The sequence below is a fragment of the Corythoichthys intestinalis genome, chromosome 6 (genome assembly GCF_030265065.1).
Source record: "Corythoichthys intestinalis isolate RoL2023-P3 chromosome 6, ASM3026506v1, whole genome shotgun sequence".
Classification (NCBI taxonomy): Eukaryota; Metazoa; Chordata; class Actinopteri; order Syngnathiformes; family Syngnathidae; genus Corythoichthys; species Corythoichthys intestinalis.
Genome location: NC_080400.1, coordinates 7,027,036 through 7,052,678, shown reverse-complemented (window position 1 = coordinate 7,052,678; position 25,643 = coordinate 7,027,036). Strand labels below are relative to the sequence as shown.

General features: G+C 38.8%; 1 protein-coding gene across 13 annotated transcripts in view; it reads right to left on the bottom strand.

Annotated features, from left to right (window-relative positions):
- tenm4 (teneurin transmembrane protein 4) overlaps positions 1–25,643 on the bottom strand; it is a 630,468-nt gene that overhangs the window by 64,662 nt on the left and 540,163 nt on the right. For all 13 annotated transcript variants that reach the window (XM_057839253.1, XM_057839252.1, XM_057839254.1 and 10 more), the window contains one exon: positions 23,877–24,112. In XM_057839253.1, coding sequence (XP_057695236.1) covers positions 23,877–24,112 — 236 coding nt within the window. The remainder of the gene's footprint in view (positions 1–23,876; positions 24,113–25,643) is intronic.

Genomic DNA, 25,643 nt, shown 5'->3' with positions numbered 1-25,643 from the left:
GTCCAAGTTGCGGAGCAATAAACGCTGACTCAAATGAGTTCAAGAAATGAATGCTTTATGAAGAGTGAAAAAAGTAGAATTTAACACAGACGAAATCATTCGGCCGATCAGAGTAAAGTATTACCGAAACAAAATGGTGACGTCAGGTACCGTAATGGTCGGCAACGGATCGCCGCATACGTTTATTCAACACAACGTGGCCGTGTCAAAAAAACAACAAAAAAAATCGGTTTAGGGCTGTCAAAATTATCGCGTTAACGGGTGTTAATTTTTAAAATTAATCACGTTAAAATATTTGACGCACTTAACGCAGATGCCCCGCTCAGACAGATTTAAATGACAGCACAGTGAAACGCTCACTTTTTGTGTTTTATGGAGTTTTGCCGCCCTCTGCTGGCGCTTGGGTGCGGCTGATTTTATAGGCTTCAGCACCCATGAGCATTGTGTAAGTAATTATTGACATCAACAATGGCGGGCTACTAGTTTATTTTTTGATTGAAATTTTTACAAATTTTATTAAAACGAAAACATTGAGGGGTTTTAATATAAAATTTCTATAACTTGTACTAACATTTTTCTTTTACGAACTACAAGTCTTTCTATCCATGGATCGCTTTAACAGAATGTTAGTAATGTTAATGCCATCTTGTTGATTTATTGTTATAATAAACAAATACAGTCCTTATGTACCGTATGTTGAATGTATATATCCATCTTGGGTCTTATGTGTCTTATCTTTCCATTCCAACAATAATTTACAGAAAAATATGGCATATTTTATAGATGGTTTGAATTGCGATTAATTACGATTAATTAATTTTTAAGCTGTAATTAACTCGATTAAAAAATGTAATCATTTGACAGCCCCAATTATTTTAAATGGATTTTTTTTTTTTTTTTTTTTTAATTGTAGGATTTTCTCATTTTAGCTGCATTTTTAACCTAATGATCTATAGTTTTTTTCCTTCATAGTGGTACCTCTACTTATGAAATTAATTGGTTCTGGAAGTAGTTTCTCAATTTGAAAATTCTTTAAGTAGAGACACGTTTTCAATGTAAATGCCCTAATCTGTTCCAAGCCCCCTAAAATTCAGACATAAATCTTTTACAATGCATAAAAATACACCAAAACATGTAACAAAAACATGTTATAATTAGATCATTGCACAATAAACATAAAATCAGAGTTGCGCATAATGTATAAAAACAAGAAAAGAGTGAAAATTAAAAGTTAATTCACCCACATAAATCTGTCGGAACACGACGGGCGAATGAAGAGGCCGCTGGAATGCACACATACACACAGTAGAGGTCCCTCTTAGCCAATTGGATGCCAGGAATGCTAGGCAATAGCCAATGGTAGAGCAGCTAAAAGTGTGTTACGTTCAGTAAACTCTGCGAGCTGCGAGTACCAGCCGTACTGTATTTTTGCCTTTCTTATCCTGAAATTTCTTTCTTAACAAGAGGCAATATTTTCCCGTTGAGAGGTCTCTTAACCTGAAAATTCTTTATGAAGAGACGTTTGTAAGTAGAGGTACCACTGTAAATTAATACAAATTGTATCTTCTTATGTATTGCCACTATTTTTCGGTATATTTTTCAAATGTAAATTCAGGCATCAAGTGGTTCATAAAATGTTTATCAAACAAAATTCATACAAACTGTGAGGACTGTTTATTCGCCCCTCCCAGTCAAAATGGATTCGACGTCTACTCCTGTCAAAGGAAGCCAATGAGTTCACTAAGTGCCCAATACGGGTTGAACATGTTACCATCAGTTTTTTTTTTTTTTTTTTAACCTCACCAATTGGCCAATTTGTTTCGCACCCGAATCCTACACGAAGGCGAGAAACTCAAATTCCATTCAAACCCGTCTTGAGGGTAATTGTGTGAAGCCCCTTAATCGTGGCAGCCCGAGCCTGAAAACAGACGCTACTGAAGCGAAAAGCGTCTTGAGGAGTCGGTCAAAGCCAATCTCCACAGGCCTTATCTGCAAGGAGGAGCTTTTTTTCTCGTTAATTAAATGCTGCTTTGATGAAAATGCAGTTTTGCTTCAGGTGTACGCTCGAAAAACATGTCAACAAGGCTTTTGTATTCTTTTAAGGCACCTGCCAAAGATCAGAGCTCAACAGTTAGAGAAATTTGGGGGTTGTTGGTCGTTTTTCCGATCTCCCGCTGCCACGACGCACTAAGTTCTCTCATCTGTGAAGGGACAATTACACCAAAGGCAATTACTGTCACTGCGACCTAATTGAGAGGGTTACCTTACAGTGAGAAAGCAACAGATTCATGAGGTTGGTCGCTTTACTGCTAAAAAATTAAAATTTTCTTGAAAGAAAATTATGCACTTTCATTCAGGCTAAAAAAAAAGGAACACCTCATTGGTAGAGCCCGTGCTCTGTCGATTTCAGCTCCCTGTCGTATGGCGTACCGCAAGCAACACGTCCCTTCCGCGCATTAATATTCATGACGTTAGCTACTGTTGCTAATTGGGGGACAAACGGGATCTTGTCCCCACTAGTAAATGAATGGAAATCGTGTACGAAGGAGATGTTTACAGAGCTAAACCTACCAATTCTCTCCGAAAATGATGTCCCTGGTGCCAAATTCACTGGCAAAGATGTGGAAAAACATAAAAATGTTCAGTTAAAGAGAGGGCTTGAGTGCCAAGGGCTGAAAAAGACGAAAAAAACGAGCCGACCTCAGCATAGCCTTAGTTTTTGTATCGACACCTTTTTCTTACGTGACTGACAATGACATTCTCCTGTTTCAACAAGCTATCCTTTACCACCAGCCCTGTCTTTTTTATATATTATATCCTCTGGTTGTCCTACGTCTCTGACCGTTCTTGGGGGTAATTACCTTGGTCTTTCCAAAGGAAAGAACAAGGTAATGATATTCTACAACTTTATTGTACTTATTACCTTGGTCTTTCCAAAGGAAAGAACAAGGTAATGATATTCTACAACTTTATTGTACTTATTATTATTCATCTTATTCTCCGCGTTTTTTTGAGCCAACGCACAGCCCAAACCGTAGCACCGATCGGCACCGTTGAAGTATCGGCACGACCGGAATTCTCGCGTGACGATGGGAATTTTTCAAACCGCCACGAAAAATTTTCCGTTCGCCCGTAAACGGCAATTTTCCGAAAAATAAAAAAAGTTTCAAAATGTATCTAGTCCTACAATTTTTGACCAAATCACATAATTTGGGCATCAAAAATTCCGGGACGGTGAGGGGCATAAAAGTTGTATACAGAATTTGGCAAAAATTTACGGTTCCCCGGAAATTTGCCAAAAACTTTCCTATTCATTTTGAATGGAAAAAAACCGCGCGCTTCACAGCCCGAACCGTTAGACCGATCGGCACCGTTCAAGTATCGGCACGACCGGAATTTTCGCGTGACACAGGAAACTTTACAAATGGCCCCGAAAATTTTTCCGTTCGTCCGTAAACGGCAATTTTCCGTGAAAAAAAAAAAAGTTTCAAAATGTATCTAGTCCTACAATTTTTGACCAAACCACATAATTTGGGCATAAAAAATTCCGGGACGGTGAGGGGCATAAAAGTTGTATACAGAATTTGGAAAAAAATTACGCTTCCTTGGAAATTTGCCAAAAACTATCCCATTCATTTCAAATGGGAAAAGTCCCATTCACTTCCAATGGGATTTCCAATGGAATTTACATTGCATTGATGCCATTGACGGCCATGCATGTCGAATCTACTGATGCCAATGTACTTGGATTCAATTGACTGTATGGATGTCGATGCCATTGACTGCCATGGACGTCCAAAATTTTTCCCATTCATTTTCAATGGGGAAAAAACAAAATTACTCCAAATCAACAGAAAATGACCAGATATCAATAGGACGTGTCCCCCAAACTTCCCCAATTCCATTGACGCTTATGAAGGGTGCCGCCATTGACTTACATGGACGTCCAAAATTTTTCCCATTCATTTTCAATGGGGAAAAAACTACATTTTCTAAATCAACAGAAAATGACCAGATATCAATAGGACGTATACCCCAAACGTCCCCAACTCCATTGACGCTTATGGGGGGTGCTGCCATTGACGTCCATGGACGTCCAAAATTTTACCCATTCATTTTCAATGGGAAATTTTTTTTTTTCCCCAAATCAACAGAAAATGACTAGATATCAATAGGACGTGTCCCCCAAATGTCCCCAATTGCATTGCTGCTTATGGAGGGTGATGCCATTGACGTCCAGGGACGTCCAAACTTCCCATTAATTTCCAATGGCATTTCTTCATGTTTGTTCATTCTTTTGATGCCAATGTACTTGGATTCCATTGACGCTTATGGGGGGTGCTGCCATTGACGTCCATGGACGTCCAAAATTTTACCCATTCATTTTCAATGGGAAATTTTTTTTTTTCCCCAAATCAACAGAAAATGACTAGATATCAATAGGACGTGTCCCCCAAATGTCCCCAATCGCATTGCTGCTTATGGAGGGTGATGCCATTGACGTCCAGGGACGTCCAAACTTCCCATTTATTCCAATGGCATTTCTTCATGTTTGTTCATTCTATTGATGCCAATGTACTTAGATTCCATTGACGCTTATGTAAGTTGATACCATTGACGTCCATAGACGTCCAAAATTTTTCCCATTCATTTTCAATGGGAATTTTTTTTTTTTCCCCAAATAAACAGAAAATGACTAGATATCAATAGGACGTTTCCCCCAAATGTCCCCAATTGCATTGCTGCTTATGGAGGGTGATGCCATTGACGTCCACGGACGTCCAAACTTCCCATTCATTTCCAATGGCATTTCTTCATGTTTGTTCATTCTATTGATGCCAATGTACTTGGATTCCATTGACGCCTATGTAAATTGATACCATTGACGTCCATGGACGTCCAAAATTTTTCCCATTCATTTTCAATGGGAATTTTTTTTTTTTCCCCAAATCAACAGAAAATGACTAGATATCATTAGGACGTGTCCCCCAAATGTCCCTGATTGGATTGCCGCTTATGGAGGGTGATGCCATTGACGGCCATGGACGTCCAATTCTCCCAATCTTTTCTAATGGCTTTTACTTTGTTTAGTGCCATTGACTGGCATTATGGTCCATTCTATTGATAGACCTGAGTGGGGCTAAGATTTGTATCTCCACAGAGGAAAGACCAAGGTGTAATTTCTCCCGAAATTGCAGTTTCTAGTTATTATTCATCTTATTCTCCGCGTTTTTTTGAGCCAACGCACAGCCCAAACCGTAGCACCGATCGGCACCGTTGAAGTATCGGCACGACCGGAATTCTCGCGTGACGATGGGAATTTTTCAAACCGCCACGAAAAATTTTCCGTTCGCCCGTAAACGGCAATTTTCCGAAAAATAAAAAAAGTTTAAAAATGTATCTAGTCCTACAATTTTTGACCAAATCACATAATTTGGGCATCAAAAATTCCGGGACGGTGAGGGGCATAAAAGTTGTATACAGAATTTGGCAAAAATTTACGGTTCCCTGGAAATTTGCCAAAAACTTTCCTATTCATTTTGAATGGAAAAAAAACGCGCGCTTCACAGCCCGAACCGTTAGACCGATCGGCACCGTTCAAGTATCGGCACGACCGGAATTTTCGCGTGACACAGGAAATTTTACAAATGGCCCCGAAAATTTTTCCGTTCGTCCGTAAACGGCAATTTTCCGTGAAAAAAAAAAAAGTTTCAAAATGTATCTAGTCCTACAATTTTTGACCAAATCACATAATTTGGGCATCAAAAATTCCGGGACGGTGAGGGGCATAAAAGTTGTATACAGAATTTGGAAAAAAATTACGCTTCATTGGAAATTTGCCAAAAACTATCCCATTCATTTCAAATGGGAAAAGTCCCATTCACTTCCAATGGGATTTCCAATGGAATTTACATTGCATTGATGCCATTGACGGCCATGCATGTCGAATCTACTGATGCCAATGTACTTGGATTCAATTGACTGTATGGATGTCGATGCCATTGACGGCCATGGACGTCCAAAATTTTTCCCATTCATTTTCAATGGGGAAAAAACAAAATTACCCCAAATCAACAGAAAATGACCAGATATCAATAGGACGTGTCCCCCAAACTTCCCCAATTCCATTGACGCTTATGAAGGGTGCCGCCATTGACTTACATGGACGTCCAAAATTTTTCCCATTCATTTTCAATGGGGAAAAAACTACATTTTCTAAATCAACAGAAAATGACCAGATATCAATAGGACGTATACCCCAAACGTCCCCAACTCCATTGACGCTTATGGGGGGTGCTGCCATTGACGTCCATGGACGTCCAAAATTTTACCCATTCATTTTCAATGGGAAATTTTTTTTTTTCCCCAAATCAACAGAAAATGACTAGATATCAATAGGACGTGTCCCCCAAATGTCCCCAATTGCATTGCTGCTTATGGAGGGTGATGCCATTGACGTCCAGGGACGTCCAAACTTCCCATTTATTCCAATGGCATTTTTTCATGTTTGTTCATTCTATTGATGCCAATGTACTTAGATTCCATTGACGCTTATGTAAGTTGATACCATTGACGTCCATAGACGTCCAAAATTTTTCCCATTCATTTTCAATGGGAAATTTTTTTTTTTTCCCCAAATCAACAGAAAATGACTAGATATCATTAGGACGTGTCCCCCAAATGTCCCCGATTGCATTGCCGCTTATGGAGGGTGATGCCATTGACGTTCATGGACGTCCAAACTTCCCATTAAATCCCAATGGCATTTCTTCATGTTTGTTCATTCTATTGATGCCAATGTACTTGGATTCCATTGACGCTTATCTAAGTTGATACCATTGACGTCCATGGACGTCCAAAATTTTTCCCATTCATTTTCAATGGGAATTTTTTTTTTTTCCCCAAATCAACAGAAAATGACTAGATATCAATAGGACGTGTCCCCCAAATGTCCCCGATTGCATTGCCTCTTATGGAGGGTGATGCCATTGACGGCCACGGACGTCCAAACTTCCCATTCATTTCCAATGGCATTTCTTCATGTTTGTTCATTCTATTGATGCCAATGTACTTGGATTCCATTGACGCTTATGTAAATTGATACCATTGACGTCCATGGACGTCCAAAATTTTTCCCATTCATTTTCAATGGGAATTTTTTTTTTTTCCCCAAATCAACAGAAAATGACTAGATATCATTAGGACGTGTCCCCCAAATGTCCCTGATTGGATTGCCGCTTATGGAGGGTGATGCCATTGACGGCCATGGACGTCCAATTCTCCCAATCTTTTCTAATGGCTTTTACTTTGTTTAGTGCCATTGACTGGCATTATGGTCCATTCTATTGATAGACCTGAGTGGGGCTAAGATTTGTATCTCCACAGAGGAAAGACCAAGGTGTAATTTCTCCCGAAATTGCAGTTTCTAGTTTATATTGTTAGTTTTGTGGAGCGATCGCAGTGACAGCCAACAAACACTTTTCATTTTTTCATTGATAACAAATGTTTTTAATTCTATAATTCAATCTAATTACCTTGGTCTTTCCAAAGGAAAGAACAAGGTAATGTTATTGTACAACTTTATTGTTCTTATTATTATTATTCATCTTATTCTCCGCGTTTTTTTGAGCCAACGCACAGCCCAAACCGTAGCACCGATCGGCACCGTTCAAGTATCGGCACGACCGGATTTTTCGCGTGACGATGGGAATTTTTCAAACCGCCACGAAAAATTTTCCGTTCGCCCGTAAACGGCAATTTTCCGGAAAAAAAAAAAAGTTTCAAAATGTATCTAGTCCTACAATTTTTGACCAAATCACATAATTTGGGTATCAAAAATTCCGGGACGGTGAGGGGCATAAAAGTTATATACAGAATTTGGGAAAAAATTACGGTTCCCCAGAAATTTGCCAAAAACTGTCCCATTCATTTCTAATGGGAGAATTTCCCATTCATTTCAATGGGATTTCCAATGGAATTTACATTGCATTGATGCCATTGACGGCCATGCATGTCGAATCTACTGATGCCAATGTACTTGGATTCAATTGACTATATGGATGTCGATGCCATTGACTGCCATGGACGTCCAAAATTTTTCCCATTCATTTTCAATGGGGAAAAAACAAAATTACCCCAAATCAACAGAAAATGACCAGATATCAATAGGACGTGTCCCCCAAACTTCCCCAATTCCATTGACGCTTATGAAGGGTGCCGCCATTGACTTACATGGACGTCCAAAATTTTTCCCATTCATTTTCAATGGGGAAAAAACTACATTTCTCCAAATCAACAGAAAATGACCAGATATCAATAGGACGTATATCCCAAACGTCCCCAATTCCATTGACGCTTATGGGGGGTGCTGCCATTGACGTCCATGGACGTCCAAAATTTTTCCCATTCATTTTCAATGGGAATTTTTTTTTTTTTCCCCAAATCAACAGAAAATGACTAGATATCATTAGGACCTGTCCCCCAAATGTCCCCGATTGCATTACCGCTTATGGAGGGTGATGCCATTGACGTCCATGGACGTCCAAACTTCCCATTCTTTTCCAATGGCATTTCTTCATGTTTGTTCATTCTATTGATGCCAATGTACTTGGATTCCATTGACGGTTATGTAAGTTGATACCATTGACGTCCATGGACGTCCAAAATTTTTCCCATTCATTTTCAATGGGAATTTTTTTTTTTTTTCCCAAATCAACAGAAAATGACTAGATATCATTAGGACGTGTCCCCCAAATGTCCCCGATTGCATTGCCGCTTATGGAGGGTGATGCCATTGACGTTCATGGACGTCCAAACTTCCCATTCATTTCCAATGGCATTTCTTCATGTTTGTTCATTTTATTGATGCCAATGTACTTGGATTCCATTGACGCTTATGTAAGTTGATACCATTGACGTCCATGGACGTCCAAAATTTTTCCCATTCATTTTCAATGGGAATTTTTTTTTTTTCCCAAATCAACAGAAAATGACTAGATATCATTAGGACGTGTCCCCCAAACTTCCCCGATTCCATTAACAATTATGAAAGGTGCCGCCATTGACGTCCATGGACGTCCAATTCTCCCATTCATTTCTAACGGCTTTTACTTTGTTTTTTGCCAATGACTGGCATTATGATCCATTCTATTGATAGACCTGAGTGGGGCTAAGATCTGTATCTCCACAGAGGAAAGACCAAGGTGTGTAATTTCTCCCGAAATTGCAGTTTCTAGTTTATATATAATTTAGCTTAAGCGGCTCAGAAAATGGATGAATGAATTAATTGGTTTCATGCATGCATTAGGCTGCTGCATTACACTGGAACAAGGCATGAACGAGAAACCGATTTCTATTCAAAATAGTATTTTTTCACTGATTTACAAAATTCCATCTAAAACGCCATCTAATTTTTATATTTGCACAATTTTAAAAGCAAAACTATTCAAGAACTTAGGATATACCGTATTGGCCCGAATATAAGACGGTGTTTTTTGCATTGAAATAACACTGGGGAAAAAAAAAACGACTCTAGATGGCGCCAGATATCATTGAAGCGACGTTCTGTCATGACAGATCTCAGCTACTCTCCCGATTTATGACGCTACATGGCGCCAGATATCATTGAAGCAATGTTCTGTCATGACATATCTCAGCTACTCTTTTTAGTTTAACCAGTTTGCATTATTTTATTGCAATGTTTTTCGTTATTCAGATTTGTTTCAAGACTACAGGTACAGTTAGACTTCACTTTGATGGTTAATGCAGTTATTGCAATTTTGTTGTTTTATCACAATAGATTGGTTTCTTTACATTTCAAAAACCAGAAGCCATTCATTTACAAACACCTTAGTTTGCATATTTAAATGTTCAGATATTAAGATTTGAATGAGGCAAAATTGCTTTTTCTCTCAAATATATTGTTATAATCATTTGTTCCGGATATACTGTAATTATTTTCTGTATAAAAATTAATTTGGTGTTCAAAAAGTATTTTTTTCAAACTTGAGTCTTGCAAAAGAGGGGGTCGTCTTATAATCAGGGCCGTCTTATATTCGGGCCAAAACGGTATATTTGTGTGTCTATTCTATCAGGCGGATAGTGGAGTTTTCTCAATGTTTACATAGTCTAATTATTTTTAAGATCATTATAAATGCATCTACACAACAAAATAGCGCTGGAAAAGTTTATTAAATATATGTCTCGTATGAGAGCAAAGCGTTACATTCGTTTGCATTCAGCGAAGCCGACACAGTTTTCTGTATAGCATCTTCAACTATCCGCCTGAAAATTTCATTCCGGTACGCCGTTCCACCTCGTTCCGTCTCACTTTCACCCCGACTATAAGATATACGTAAGTCTCGTTGGCAGAAAGTTTTAAAAGTCGCGCCGTAAAGATACTGCTGCCCCGATTGGTCAGAATCTTTACCATGATGCTTAGTAAAATGATTCTGCTTTCCTATTGACCTATTTTTGATGCCGTTTAAATTGGATTATTGAGTGTGATCACCATAAGCGGATTTTAAAGGGGGGCCTGGCCCGCCCTGGTGGCCGAAAAGTGTCATTGCATGTAATTGACTTTCATATATATATATATATATATATATATATATATATATATATATATATATATATATATATATATATATATATATATATATATATATATATATATATGTATAGTTGTAAAGCAATAAAACTGCAACAATAATGAACATAAAACATTTTTATATGGGTCGAAATTATTTTTCGAGCACCTTAGACAGTCATTTGCTTTGCTTTATATATATATATATATATATATATATATATATATATATATATATATATATATATATATATACAGTGCCTTGCAAAAGTATTCGGCCCCCTTGAATCTTGCAACCTTTCGTCACATTTCAGGCTTCAAACATAAAGATATGAAATTTAATTTTTTTTGTCAAGAATCAACAACAAGTGGGACACAATTGTGAAGTGGAACAACATTTATTGGGTAATTTATACTTTTTTAACAAATAAAAAACTGAAAAGTGGGGCGTGCAATATTATTCGGCCCCTTTACTTTCAGTGCAGCAAACTCACTCCAGAAGTTCAGTGAGGATCTCTGAATGATCCAATGTTGTCCTAAATGACCGATGATGATAAATAGAATCCACGTGTGTGTAATCAAGTCTCCGTATAAATGCACCTGCTCTGTGATAGTCTCAGGGTTCTGTTTAAAGTGCAGAGAGCATTATGAAAACCAAGGAACACACCAGGCAGGTCCGAGATACTGTTGCGGAGAAGTTTAAAGCCGGATTTGGATACAAAAATATTTCCCAAGCTTTAAACATCTCAAGGAGCACTGTGCAAGCCATCATATTGAAATGGAAGGAGCATCAGACCATTGCAAATGTACAAAGACCCGGCCGTCCTTCCAAACTTTCTTCTCAAACAAGGAGAAAACTGATCAGAGATGCAGCCAAGAGGCCCATGATCACTCTGGATGAACTGCAGAGATCTACAGCTGAGGTGGGAGAGTCTGTCCATAGGACAACAATCAGTCGTACACTGCACAAATCTGGCCTTTATGGAAAAGTGGCAAGAAGAAAGCCATTTCTCAAAGATATCCATAAAAAGTCTCGTTTAAAGTTTGCCACAAGCCACCTGGGAGACACACCAAACATGTGGAAGAAGGTGCTCTGGTCAGATGAAACCAAAATTGAACTTTTTGGCCACAATGCAAAACGATATGTTTGGCGTAAAAGCAACACAGCTCATCACCCTGAACACACCATCCCCACTGTCAAACATGGTGGTGGCAGCATCATGGTTTGGGCCTGATTTTCTTCAGCGGGGACAGGGAAGATGGTTAAAATTGACGGGAAGATGGATGCAGCCAAATACAGGAACATTCTGGAAGAAAACCTGTTGGTATCTGCACAAGACCTGAGACTGGGACGGAGATTTATCTTCCAACAGGACAATGATCCAAAGCATAAAGCCAAATCTACAATGGAATGGTTAAAAAATAAACGTATCCAGGTGTTAGAATGGCCAAGTCAAAGTCCAGACCTGAATCCAATGGAGAATCTGTGGAAAGAGCTGAAGACTGCTGTTCACAAACACTCTCCATCCAACCTCACTGAGCTCGAGCTGTTTTGCAAGGAAGAATGGGCAAGAATTTCAGTCTCTCGATGTGCAAAACTGATAGAAACATACCCCAAGGGACTTGCAGCTGTAATTGGAGCAAAAGGTGGCGCTACAAAGTATTAACGCAAGGGGGCCGAATAATATTGCACGCCCCACTTTTCACTTTTTTATTTGTTAAAAAAGTTTAAATTATCCAATAAATTTTGTTCCACTTCACGATTGTGTCCCACTTGTTGTTGATTCTTGACAAAAAATTAAAATGTTATATCTTTATGTTTGAAGCCTGAAATGTGGCGAAAGGTTGCAAGGTTCAAGGGGGCCGAATACTTTTGCAAGGCACTGTATACACACATATATATATATATATATATATATATATATATATATATATATATATATATATATATATATATATATATAATATTTTTGAAAATGATTTTTTTTCTTTGATTGAAAATATTTTTTTGATTGCAGCAACTTTTTTGGGGATTGAATGATTTAGACACAAATGTTCTAATCATAATTAATATGGCCCAAACACAAAAAGGATTGCTTCAATCAAAGAAAAAATTTTCAATGAAAAATTAAGTGTTCAAATACATATTTTTCAATCTGAAATATTTTTCAGGTTCAAAAACTTTCTATGATTGAAATTTACTTTTTTTTTTTTTTTTTTTGATAGAAGTGACTTTGCTTTTTGAAAATCAATATTTTTGGAAGCAACCTACTTTTTGATTGAATAATAAAGAGAAAAATGTCCTAGCCAAAAAAAAAAAAAAAAAAAAAAAAAAACCAAAGAAAAATAGCTTTTTTTTTTTTTTTGCGTTTTTGAGTATTCAAACACATTTTTTTTAAATTGAAGCGACTTTTTTTTGGTTGAGAATTTACATTTTAATTGAAGCAACTTTTTTTTATTGAAGCAACTTTTTTTGGGATTGAATAATAAAGACACAAATCTACCTCCATATGGCTCCCCCAGGGCATAAAATTTTTGACTGGGATAACTACATTGGCACGACACCGGCGGGCGTACCAAATTCAATGGATGACGATCTTGGCGCAAAAGCATTGTCTAAGCAACCTGATTTAGAATTCCCCTCAAGAATGATGGGAGACAAAAAACGCTCATTGTCACCTTATTATTATAAATATTCTTGTAAGTTAATTTTATTGCTGACACTGCATTTTGGGGTCATCAACATGTTGTGCCCCCCTGCCCCAAAAGTCAAACTCCGCCTATGGTGATGACGTGCACAGGTGCGACGGTGTTGGTGTTGTTGTAGCAGACTGCAGTTTTGTTTCTGACAGCGCTTTTAATTCATGCCTTCGTCTTTTGGACGACGATACTTTTAGTCATTTCAAAATGTGTTCGTCTTCGTCCAGTTTTAGCGGACAAAATCTGATACACAGTTTGTCTAATTTTAGTTGACAGTTACTAAAAATATTTTCGTCTGTAAAATTCAAAGGTTTAATCCAAAAATAAAGGTTCCCAATCGAATAAACAAAGACAGACAAGCACATATTGTCGCGTCTCCAAGGACAACGCCAACTTGGTGGTGATACGGTTTGATACAGAGCGGTTTGCAACATTGGTTGTGATAATGTGGAACCAAGGACTGGACCTATTTACAGTTTGAAAGCCCATTCTTCAATTTTCCCGGAGCATAACGGCGACAACAACACAATACCCAAGGCGACCCAAGGCCAGTCGTTCTCCTGCAACGATTCCAACCTTACAAAAGTAAAAGTCACATATTGATTGTGCTTGTACAGGAAACATGTCTAATCCCAAGGTGCTTGGAGAAAAGCTCACGGTTCTGCAGGTTAATGGCGTCTGTCCAAAAATATTTGCGCTAATAGGAAATGAACCGTCGAAAAACAAGTGCAGAAATGTCCTCGTGTCACGATGTGCTCTGTCAAAGGCTCAACGGGCTGAAAAAAAACTCTTACAAGCGAAGATTTAACAGTCCTAGGGGATGAGGGAAACTCACTCGGAAGATCTTTTTCAAACTGGACAGAATCAAAGAGGAAATAGGCCATGAAACAAGACATGAAGCTAAAAAACCGCCTGCAGGCCAAAAAAACCCCCATAATTTTAATACATGTACAAACATACGTTACACGATCCAACTCTAAAGGGGAAATTTCACAGCAAAACTATCGCCCAGATATGAATACTCTACAAGAAAATCTTCCATAATCAACCTATTTTGAAATAATACTGCGGTATAATTTCTTTGATTGAAAAAAAAAATATATATATATATATATATATATATATATATATATATATATATATATTTTTTTTTTTTTTTTTTGATTGAGCCACCTTTTTTGGGGATTGAATGATTAAGACACAAATGTCCTAATGGCCCAAACACAAAAAGACACAATGAAAGACACAAACACAATGAAAAATTAAGTATTCAAATGCAAATTTTTCAATCTGAAATATTTTTTGGCGTTCAAAAACTTTTTTCTATGATTGAAAATGTTCTTTTTTAAATTTTTTTTAATTTTTTTGGATTGAAGTAATTTTTGCTTTTGAAAATCTATTTTTTGAAGCAAAATAATTTTTGATTGAATAATAAGGAGAAAAATATCCTTGCCAAAATGTGGCCCCAACACAAATCAACATTACTTCAATCTAAAATTTGCTGAGGGTTAGGGGTTATTTTTTTGAGTTTCGAATTTATTTTTGCATTCAAACTCATTTTTTTTGATTGAAGTGACTTTTTTTTGGGTTGAAAATATATATTTTGATTGAAGCAACTTTTTATTTTTTATTTTTTTTTTTTAGTTGAAGCAATTTTTTGGGGGGGATTGAATACTGAACACACACAAATCTACCTCCATATGGCTCCACCCAGGGGGTACAATTTTTGACTGGGGTAACTACATTGGCACGACACCGACGGGCGTACCATATTCAATGGATGACGATCTTGGCGAAAAGTATTGCCTAAGCAGCCTGATTTAGAATTCCCCTCAAGAATGATGGGAAATAAAAAAAAAAAACGCTCATTGTCAACTTATTATTTTAGATATTCTTGTAAGTTAATTTTATTGCTGACACTGCGTTTTGGGGTCATCAACAAATTGTGCCCCCCCTGCCCCAAAAGTCAAACTCAAGATGAGTTTGACATACCTGATATAGAGCATTTCTATTCATGGCTGTGCAGTCTGCCTCGAGTCATATAGCCAAAGCCAGTTAGGGAGAGCGCATGGAATACTGCAAAGTCATGATTTGCTAATGACGCTTTGAATATTTGATTGGGCTTTGGAGCTAAGTGCTAATGAGATTGCAAAACAAATGCTGTAAAAAAAAAATATTGCTAGCGCAAAGGTAATAACGCTAAGTTCCGACGGAGGCTATGAGTGCCACACGGGCTCGATTTTTTCCCCATTGCCGTCACAGTGCATTGGGCTAACTGGTCACCCTGTGAGAGCAAACATCGGTGCGGCGCCTCCGCTCTACAAATCATCAGCGTAACGGTCGGCCCACAGGGGGAAGACTGACGCGACCGGGGTCAAGTTGAGCATCACAACAAACACCGAGCGACACCCGAAATCCAAAATACTTTATCTCTTCTCGTGTCATCTTTGACTTCAAAGATCTGTGAAGTCCCAGCCCTCCCCTCGCGCTCACCCCGGCATGCTAGCCAGCCACCCACGTAATATCACTTGACACGCCACTCAAGGTCGCTCGATGATTCCGGCTCTGCTCACCCCCGCCTGCTCCATCGCTATTAGGCTGCTCCCGTTTCCCGAGCTCACCCCTGAGGGCCATTGTCTGTAACATACATTAGATGCTTGCACTTCCAGAGGGACAACAGGGCCATTAAATGAACAGCCGATGACAGACAAAGTGGCACCTCCCCATTAGCGCTGTCGCCTGCTGGAGAATGTGCAAGACGACCTGGATTTAAGAAGGAGAAAAAAACTTGCTTGCAAGCAGCACATTATTTATGGTTTGATTATTGATATGTTCTGGATATACATTTTTAATACATCACATTGAACCCAAGTCATTTTGTATGAATATTATAATTTATATACAGTGGTACCTCTACATACGAATTTCATTCGTTTCAGGACCTGGTTTGTAAGTCGAAATGGTCGTTATGTCGAGCAGGATTTTCCCGCAAGAATACATTATAATTCCATTAATTCAAAAACCAGAGGGGCAAATAAGTATGTAGTCAACCACCAATTGTGCAAGTTCTCCTACTTGAAAAAATTTGAGAGGCCTGTAATTGTCAACATGGGTAAACCTCAACCATGAGAGACAGAATGTGGAAAAAAAAAAGAAAATCACATTGTTTGATTTTTAAAGAATTCATTTCCAAATTAGAGTGGAAAATAAGTATTTGGTCACCTACAAACAAGCAAGATTTCTGGCTGTCAAAGAGGTCTAACTTCTTCAAACGGGGTCTAACGAGGCTCCACTCGTTACCTGTATTAATGGCACCTGTTTTAACTCATCATCGGTATAAAAGCCACCTTTCCACAACCTCAGTCAGTCACACTCCAAACTCCACTATGGCCAAGACCAAAGAGCTGTCGAAGGACACCAGAGACCAAATTGTAGACCTGCACCAGGCTGGGAAGACTGAATCTGCAATAGGTAAAACGCTTGGTGTAAAGAAATCAACTGTGGGAGCAATTATTAGAAAATGGAAGACATACAAGACCACTGATAATCTCCCTCGATCTGGGGCTCTATGCAAGATCTCACGCCGTGGCGTCAAAATGATAACAAGAACGGTGAGCAAAAATCCCAGGACTACACGGGGGGACCTAGTGAATGATCTACAGAGAGCTGGGACCACAGTAACAAAGGCTACTATCAGTAACACAATGCGCCGCCAGGGACTCAAATCCTGCACTGCCAGACGTGTCCCCCTGCTGAAGAAAGTACACGTCCAGGCCCGTCTGCGGTTCGCTAGAGAACATTTAGATGATCCAGAGGAGGACTGGGAGAATGTGTTGTGGTCAGATGAAACCAAAATAGAACTTTTTGGTAGAAACACAGGTTCTCGTGTTTGGAGGGGAAAGAATACTGAATTGCATCCGAAGAACACCATACCCACTGTGAAGCATGGGGGTGGAAACATCATGATTTGGGGCTGTTTTTCAGCAAAGGGACCAGGACGACTGATCTGTGTAAAGGAAAGAATGAATGGGGCCATGTATCGAGAGATTTTGACTGAAAATCTCCTTCCATCAGCAAGGGCATTGAAGATAAGACGTGGCTGGGTCTTTCAGCATGACAATGATCCCAAACACACAGCCAGGGCAACGAAGGAGTGGCTTCGGAAGAAGCATTTCAAGGTCCTGGAGTGGCCTAGCCAGTCTCCAGATCTCAACCCCATAGAAAATCTGTGGAGGGATTTGAAAGTCCGTGTTGCCCAACGACAACCCCAAAACATCACTGCTCTAGAGGAGATCTTCTTGGAGGAATGGGCCAAAATACCAGCAACAGTGTGTGAAAAGCTTGTGAAGAGTTACAGAAAACGTTTGGCCTCCGTCATTGCCAACAAAGGGTACATAAGAAAGTATTGAGATAAACTTTTGCTATTGCCCAAATACTTATTTTCCACCATGATTTGCAAATGAATTTTTTAAAAATCAAACAATGTGATTTTCTGTTTTTTTTCCACATTCTGTCTCTCATGGTTGAGGTTTACCCATGTTGACAATTACAGGCCTCTCTAATATTTTCAAGCGGGAGAACTTGCACAAATAGTGGTTGACTATATATTAGACTATATATAGTTTATACTATATAAATACTTATTTGCCCCACTGTACATCCTTAATAAATACTAGTGGTACAATTACAAATAGCAACTACACATAGGCTAACTTCGTCAGGCCCACAATTTGGATATCCCTGTCTTGTAAGAATGTAATCAAAACATTTAGGAAAAAGATACATATGAAAGGGCTAAAACAAACAAACCTTACTAACATAAGTTTGTCCTCTTAGCTGCAACAGCTAGAAACTAACTAAACAGCTAGCTTCTATTTTTGTAAATACCCCAAACAAAAAATGTTATACAAATGTTACTATTGATCTGTAAGCTAAGTGAATCAAACCTTTGATAGCTTATTACCCATTACATAGGAAAATGGAGTGTAATATTAGAAAAATGAAGTACAGTTAGTCCCCGGGTGACGACGTACCCAACTTACGTGATTTCGAATTTACGATGACAAAGTCTCATTGTTTTCCTTTTCTTTTTTAATGTTGACTTTTGTTTTGTGATGCATGCTTTTATTTTGGCACAGGAAGCAGGAGAGCAGGTCGTACTAATGGCACGCTAATAAGAGCACACGTACAGTATGTACACGTCCAGAAGAACCTATTTGCGCACATGAAAAAAAGCGTATAGGCACGCGCACACATGAGGAAGAGCGCATTCGTTCCAAGGAAGAAGTCGCGCAGCCGAGTGAAAAAGGGAAAGCCTGCAAGCCTGCACACACATTTGTTGCTTGTGAAGCATCCGTAGAGGCAACATCTATATTTAACACCTTTTTTACTGTTTCTTGTGCGTTTTTAATTGTGGTCGAATACTTGGGCCGAGTTTAAGTGATTTTTTTTAATGATGTGCGGTCGCTAACTGATACATGCTAATCATTTGTGTGGATTGTTATTGCTGTATCAGCAGTTAGTTATAAACACAAATTAGATTTTTTTTTAATTGAAGCTGAAACTGATTTACCGTAATTTTCAGACTATATGTCACAGTTTTTTTTCATAGTTTGGCTGGGGGTGCGACTTATACTCCAGAGCGACTTATGTGTGAAATTATAAACAAATTATTATATCATTTCACATGTTATTTTGGTGTTTTGGAGTGACACTGATGGTTTGATAAACTTGTTAGCATGTTCTTTATGCTATTCTGTATTTTAATTTTTTTTAGGGCTGTCAAATGATTACAATTTTTAATCGAGTTAATTACAGCTTAAAAATTAATTAATCGTACATTAATTAATTAATCAATCACAATTCAAACCATCTATAAAATATGCCATATTTCTGTAAATTATTGTTGGAATGGAAAGATAAGACACAACATACGGTACATAGGTACTATATTTGTTTATTATAACAATAAATCAACAAGATGGCATTAACATTATTAACATTCTCTTAAAGCGATCCATGGATAGAACGACTTGTAGTTCTTAAAAGATAAATGTCAGTACAAGTTATAGAAATTTTATATTAAAACCCCTCTTAATGTTTTGGTTTTATTAAAATTTGTAAAATTATTCAATCAAAAAATAAACTAGTAGCTCGCCATTGTTGATGTCAATAATTACACCATGCTCACTCTCCATACCCATAAAATCATTTGAACCCAAGCGCCAGCAGAGGGCGCCAAACACCAAAAAACAAGTAACAAGCGGACATTACGCTGCTATCATTTTAATCTGTTTGAGTGGGGCATGTGCGTTAATTGCGTCAAATATTTTAACGTGATTAATTAAAAAAAAAAAAAAAATTACCGCCCGTTAACGTGATAATTTTGACAGCCCTAATTTTTTTGGTAATTTTTTATTTATTTATCTTTTTATTGCTATACCGTAGTTACCTGAATAACTCTTAATAGCTATGTTATGTTAAAGTGATCCTCTAACTTAAATACATGTAGGTTCTAATAAACCACAATTGTTCTCTTGTACTAAAACATGTTATTAGAAACACATAAAATGTTAAATCAATGGCAATATTTTATAATATTTAGCCCATATTTTGACCGTTAGTTGGCGCCATGGTTTGCGGGCTCGCAGTGATGACGTAATTGGTATCTTTCCAAATTTGTAGCGTGTTAAACAATTGCTTATTGCTGCCTAAACACGCAAAGTAAAATGCCACGATGTGCTGCTTTTGGATGCAATTTCCAGTCAAATGGAAACAAGGGGAGTGAAGTGAGTCGTCAAGGTGGAATTACTATTTTTAGTGAATAAATGTGCATAAGTGGAAGCTTCTCCCCCTTTTTGGTCCCTGTATGCACGTACCCTACCCACCACGCGTTACAACTGGCGCCCAAACATTTTTCCTGGATCCTCAGTCAAGTAAGGGATCCGTCTATTTTCTGGATCCGACGGTCACACCACGTCTGCAATATTGGTTTCGGATCTATCCATTTTTGATTTTTGATTCATCGGTCCCACAGCGGCTTTTCGGATCAGTCTATTTTGTAGAATCGACGGCTGCGACATTGCCATGGGATCGGTCTAATTCCTGGATCTTCGAGTGAGTAAAAAACACGGATGACTATTCTTTATTCTTTATTCTATGACTATTCTTCGTGGGTGCCCTGCGATTGGCTGGCATCCAGTTCAGGGTGTCCCCTGCCTACTGCCCGTAGTTAGCTGGGATGGGCTCCGGCACCTCCGCGACCCTCGTGAGGATAATGCGGCATGGAAAATGAATGACTATTCTTCGTGGAGTTTTCCCCAAATCATACTAAATAATTAAAGCACTATGGCACGCTACAGTGACGACAGTGACTCTGACGTGGACCTCACAACAATGTTGGAGTTAATCAGGGAACGCGTGTTTGCTTACTGCTGAGCTCCCGAGTGAAGAGTGGTCAAGGTGGAAATATTTTTTGTGTATAAATGCGCATAGTGGAAGCTTCTCCCCTTTTTGGTACTTTTATACACGTATCCTAGCTCCCACCGCTACAATGCACAAGACATAGATTACACAAGGTGTGCTCTTTGACCTGTACTGTATGTAAAGCAAACGACAGCTCTGGATGCTAACAATCTACATAATTATATTGGGATAAGTTTGAAAACGCAATATGCTTACCTTGAAAATCTGCTAATAAAACCGGACAGCATACACTCTCGCTTCCATCCGGAGTTCCAAACAGCATACACTCTCGCATCACCAGTTTTGCCCAACTTTTGTCTTATCAGGTATTTGCTGCTCGCATTTTTCCCTGAAGCTCGTCTTGTGAACAACCGACAGTGCTGTCCTGCTCTTCACTTTTCAGATCTGGTTCAAATAGGAAGGGTAGAACTGACGAAATGTTGGGAAAGCTAACGAGTGACACGCTGGAATTTCGGCAGTCACGCACTGCGACGTCACAAGAATGGCGACCTATCACTTAAAATAATTTTACAAACTTTATTAAAACAAAAACATTAAGAACGGTTTTAATATCAAATCGTTATTGTCAGGGAAATGCGGGAAGGCAGGTGGTGTGGACCCAATTGCAAGGAAACAAAAAGCGGCAAGGCAGGTGGCGGTGAACTCAAAAAACGTTTTAATAACAACTAACCAAAAGCACAAAGTACAACCAAAAGGACTGGTGATCAAAAAGGCAATGTTCAAACCAAAACTTACTTAATCGGAGGGACTGGTACACGAGGGCTTGGACAAGACTTGAAATTGACATTGACATAGACAATGACGCAACAAGGAGTGAAAAGAAACTGGGAGCTTATATACACACACACAGACAAGGGGTAACGACACAACAAGGAACAGTTGAGCACAGGAGTATGCAAGTTGGAGGATACACTAGGAGGCACAACAGGTGAAATCAATGGGCAATAACAGGGACAAGTCACTAGGAGAAAACCAACACAAAACCTAACAGTTATAACTCATACTAACATTTATCTTTTAAGAATTACTTGTTTTAAAAATAGAGGATCCCTTTAATATACCGTTGTTCATGCATCATGTAACATTATCATACTATACACTTATTCAGCATGTTTTCTGATTGCTACCCTATTAGCGAGTATGGGAACCGAGGCAAAATCAGACTTTGCTATAAAAGTTTACAATAATCGGCATCGCAAAGATGCGACACCAAACGGGATTTTACAGATTAAACCAGTACAAATCTCCAACAGAAGTCAACAGTTGCCATTATATAAGTATTTATCGTAAAAAAAAAAAATAAAAAAAAAAAGTATCAAGAAACACAGCTGTTTAGATTATAATACTAGCATTCAACCAAATAAACTAACGCAGACTAATTACAAGACTCATACAATATACTGCATCTCTGTGTACACATATAACCCTATATACAACAGAAGACACGTGATCGACATTAACAGAAGATAAACTTATAGAAAGGTGTATGCAGCCAAGTCTTTTAGAACTCCTTATTGAACTCCTTACTGTAGTCTGATCTCTCGCCAAACTGTCTGTACATGGTGGTAATTCCCAATGAAACAAAGGGTAAACTGCCAACAAAAAAGAAGATCTACTCCATCTCCCGCCCCTAATAGTAGAAGCCACGTCAATGCAGACAGGCCCTGCTCCCTAACGGCTGGAGGGATTGTCTTCAAATTGGTCCCGTGACAAAATCATAAAAACTGGACATTTTCATGAATTTATGAAACCCGCCCGGACGCTCCGGAGGGCACCTAATAAGAGGACTTGTCCGGGCAAAAGAGGACGATTGGTCACCCTAGATCAGGGGTGTCCAAAATTTTTGCAAAAGGGGCTAGATTTGGCGTGGTAAAAATGTGGGGGGCCGACCTTGGCTGACATCCTTTATGTAGAACGATATACTTAAGCAAAATTTAGCAAGCCATTCAGTGTGTCACATTTTCTTTATTATTTTTTTAGTGAATAATTTCAACAATCTCGCAACTACCCTTTGCGGCATTCTCTTTCGACTCTCGAGCTCTTGCAAAATACTACTGCTGTGAAATTAAACTAGCTTCAGGTTGCTTCAATTTCTCGATGCGTATCTTCTCTGTAATCTTGTCGTACATGTCAGCGTGTCTTGTTTGGTAATATCGCCTCACATTGAAATCTTTATAAACAGCGACTGTCTCTTTGCAAATGAGGCAAGACATAGTTGTTGCCTATTTTAGTGAAGAAATAGTCCAATTTCCACCTATCCTTGAAGCGTCGGCCGTCACAGTCAACTTTTTTTTGTTGATTGTCGCCATTTTAGAAAATTGGAAGTAGAGGGTCACACGGAGTAATGTTGCTTTGCCCTTAAATACCTGCAAAATGAAGCAATTATCAGAATCCCAAAATTTGAAAAATAAGGTCCTATTGAACCCTTTTTTTCAAATTTGTGAAAAGAAAAGTCAAAATTAATATGTGTAATAAGCGCTCTAATATCTATAACCCATGCTAAATCATGTTTTTTCTTATGGAACCTGCAGATGCATGTGTTGACTTGCATCCATCATTTTTTGTTTCCCAAAAAGAAATGTCAAAATTCTAAATTAGTCTGAAAATCATGAAATTTGAGGTGTATCAAATGTGATACATTTGGCAATAAAGGGTTAAAGTGCTGCTGCCTTTTAGTGGGTAAATGAGGAGCAGCATTTCGTGTGTAAGCTACTTCATATGCTGGTTGCAGTACTGCTGAGCAATTTATTAAGTCTGTGTGTGGGCCAGATGTTATTGATTTTATGACAGAGGCTGGGGGCCGGATGAAATTTGACCACGGGCCGCATTTGGCCCCTGGGCCGGACTTTGGACATGTCTGCCCTAGATGAATGATAGTAGAATGATGTAAAACACATGTTTTCGGATAATTATTTTGAGTTTAGGGGTACTTAAAAGGTGAATGCCGACTTACGCGGAAATTCGGGTTAAGTCGCCAGCATAGGAACGCAACTCAATTCTTAACCCGGAGACTATGTGTGCTGGGAACTGATTATGTTGCACAATGATAGAAGAAATCCTGTTTTGATTTGTATATTTCATTTCCAAACTTTCAGAGTCTTACCCGTAGCCTGCGTCCGTAGACGGTGACCTGACCCCGAGCCTGCTCCTTCCGTTGTCTCCACTCCACCAGGTTGAGGCCGTTGTCCAAGGCTAGCGTGATGTTGCGCTTGCTAACTGTGGGGTGAACCGTACCGGCTAACAGATGGGGTTCTGTGTGTAGAGACACCTCCATGCCGTTCGCCAAGGCCAGCCGCAAGGAGCCATCCAGGCCGATGAAGTAGCTGTTGCGTACTTGATCTGCAAGATTTATTTGTGAAACAAAGGGTTAGTTGAAAAAATATATATATGTACAACATTCAACTTTGCACTGAATTTATAGCTAAGCATCAACATATTCAGAAGTTCTTCATGGCTAATGAAAGAGGACGTAATCTAATATTCATCTGAGCCGGGGCACAACATAATGAGCTAAAACGGCCGCTCAGCAAAAGAAAAAAAAAATAAAAATGCGAGAACCTTTAGCACCGACAGCAGTATTTAAGTGAAACTCTGCAATAACGCAGCGCCCTGCCCAACGAAGATCAATAGCCGGGAGCTTTCACATTGCCTGTAAACTTTTTTCCTTTTTTTTTTTTTTACAACTTTTGCAGCAGCCTTGGGTGATATTGAGGGCGAGTGAAAACCGTCCAGCTGACCCGTGAAAAACTAAACAAACAATAAAAACATGAGCGCCGTTTACGACGCAGCGCGCCACATCCAGACTTAATGTCTCGTGCTCATTCATCAGGGGACAAAAAAAAACACTGCAGTGTGTATTATCCTCGTTAAGGAGCTCCTAATGGCTTGTCAAACATTAATGAGTTTGTTGGAGGCCTGGAAAAAAATGTATGTTGTCATTCCCGCGTGTCGACATGACTGGTTTCAATGCGTGGAACGCTTTCCTCGCAGATGATAAAGAACGGGCACAACATGGGAGTGTTATGCCTTTTTCTCTTTGTTTTGTTGTGCTGCCAAGTAAGAAAGAAATGAGCAGAGTTGGCAGGCTGACCTTTTGCCGGCCCTTTCCACTTTCAATCACCGAGGTCGACACGGGGCCTGTGGGGGCCCTCGGAGGCCAAACTAGGCTGGAAATGCCGCGGAAATGCTACATGTGTATAGGCTAGAAGCTGTAAGGCTAAAACTAACTCTACTTAATTTTATTAGGGATATGCACATAATTTAAAGTCATTTGAAATCCCTATGAGGACCATTTTGAACATTTACAGTGGGGCAAATAAGTATTTAGTCAACCACCAATTGTGCAAGTTCTCCTACTTGAAAAGATTAGAGAGGCCTGTAATTGTCAACATGGGTAAACCTCAACCATGAGGGACAGAATGTGGAAAAAAAAAACAGAAAATCACATTGTTTGACTTTTAAAGAATTTATTTCCAAATTAGAGTGGAAAATAAGCATTTGGTCACCTACAAATAAGCAAGATTTCTGGCTGTTAAAGAGGTCTAACTACTTCTAACGAGGTCTAACGAGGCTCCACTCGTTACCTGTATTAATGGCACCTGTTTTAACTAGAGATGTCCCGATCGATCGGCATGATCGGTTCCGATCACGTCATTTTCAAAGTATTGGAATCGGCAAAAAAAAAATATCGGACATGCCTTTTTTAATATGTATGTATGTATGTGTGTACATATTAAATCGTTTTCTAATTGTATTTAATGTTACAGACAAAATGTCTTACACTCGTCCAGAGTCTTTAGTTTTGGCTTAAAGTGGGGCTGTCAAATCTATCGCGTCAACGGCGGTAATAACATTAAAATATTTAACGCAA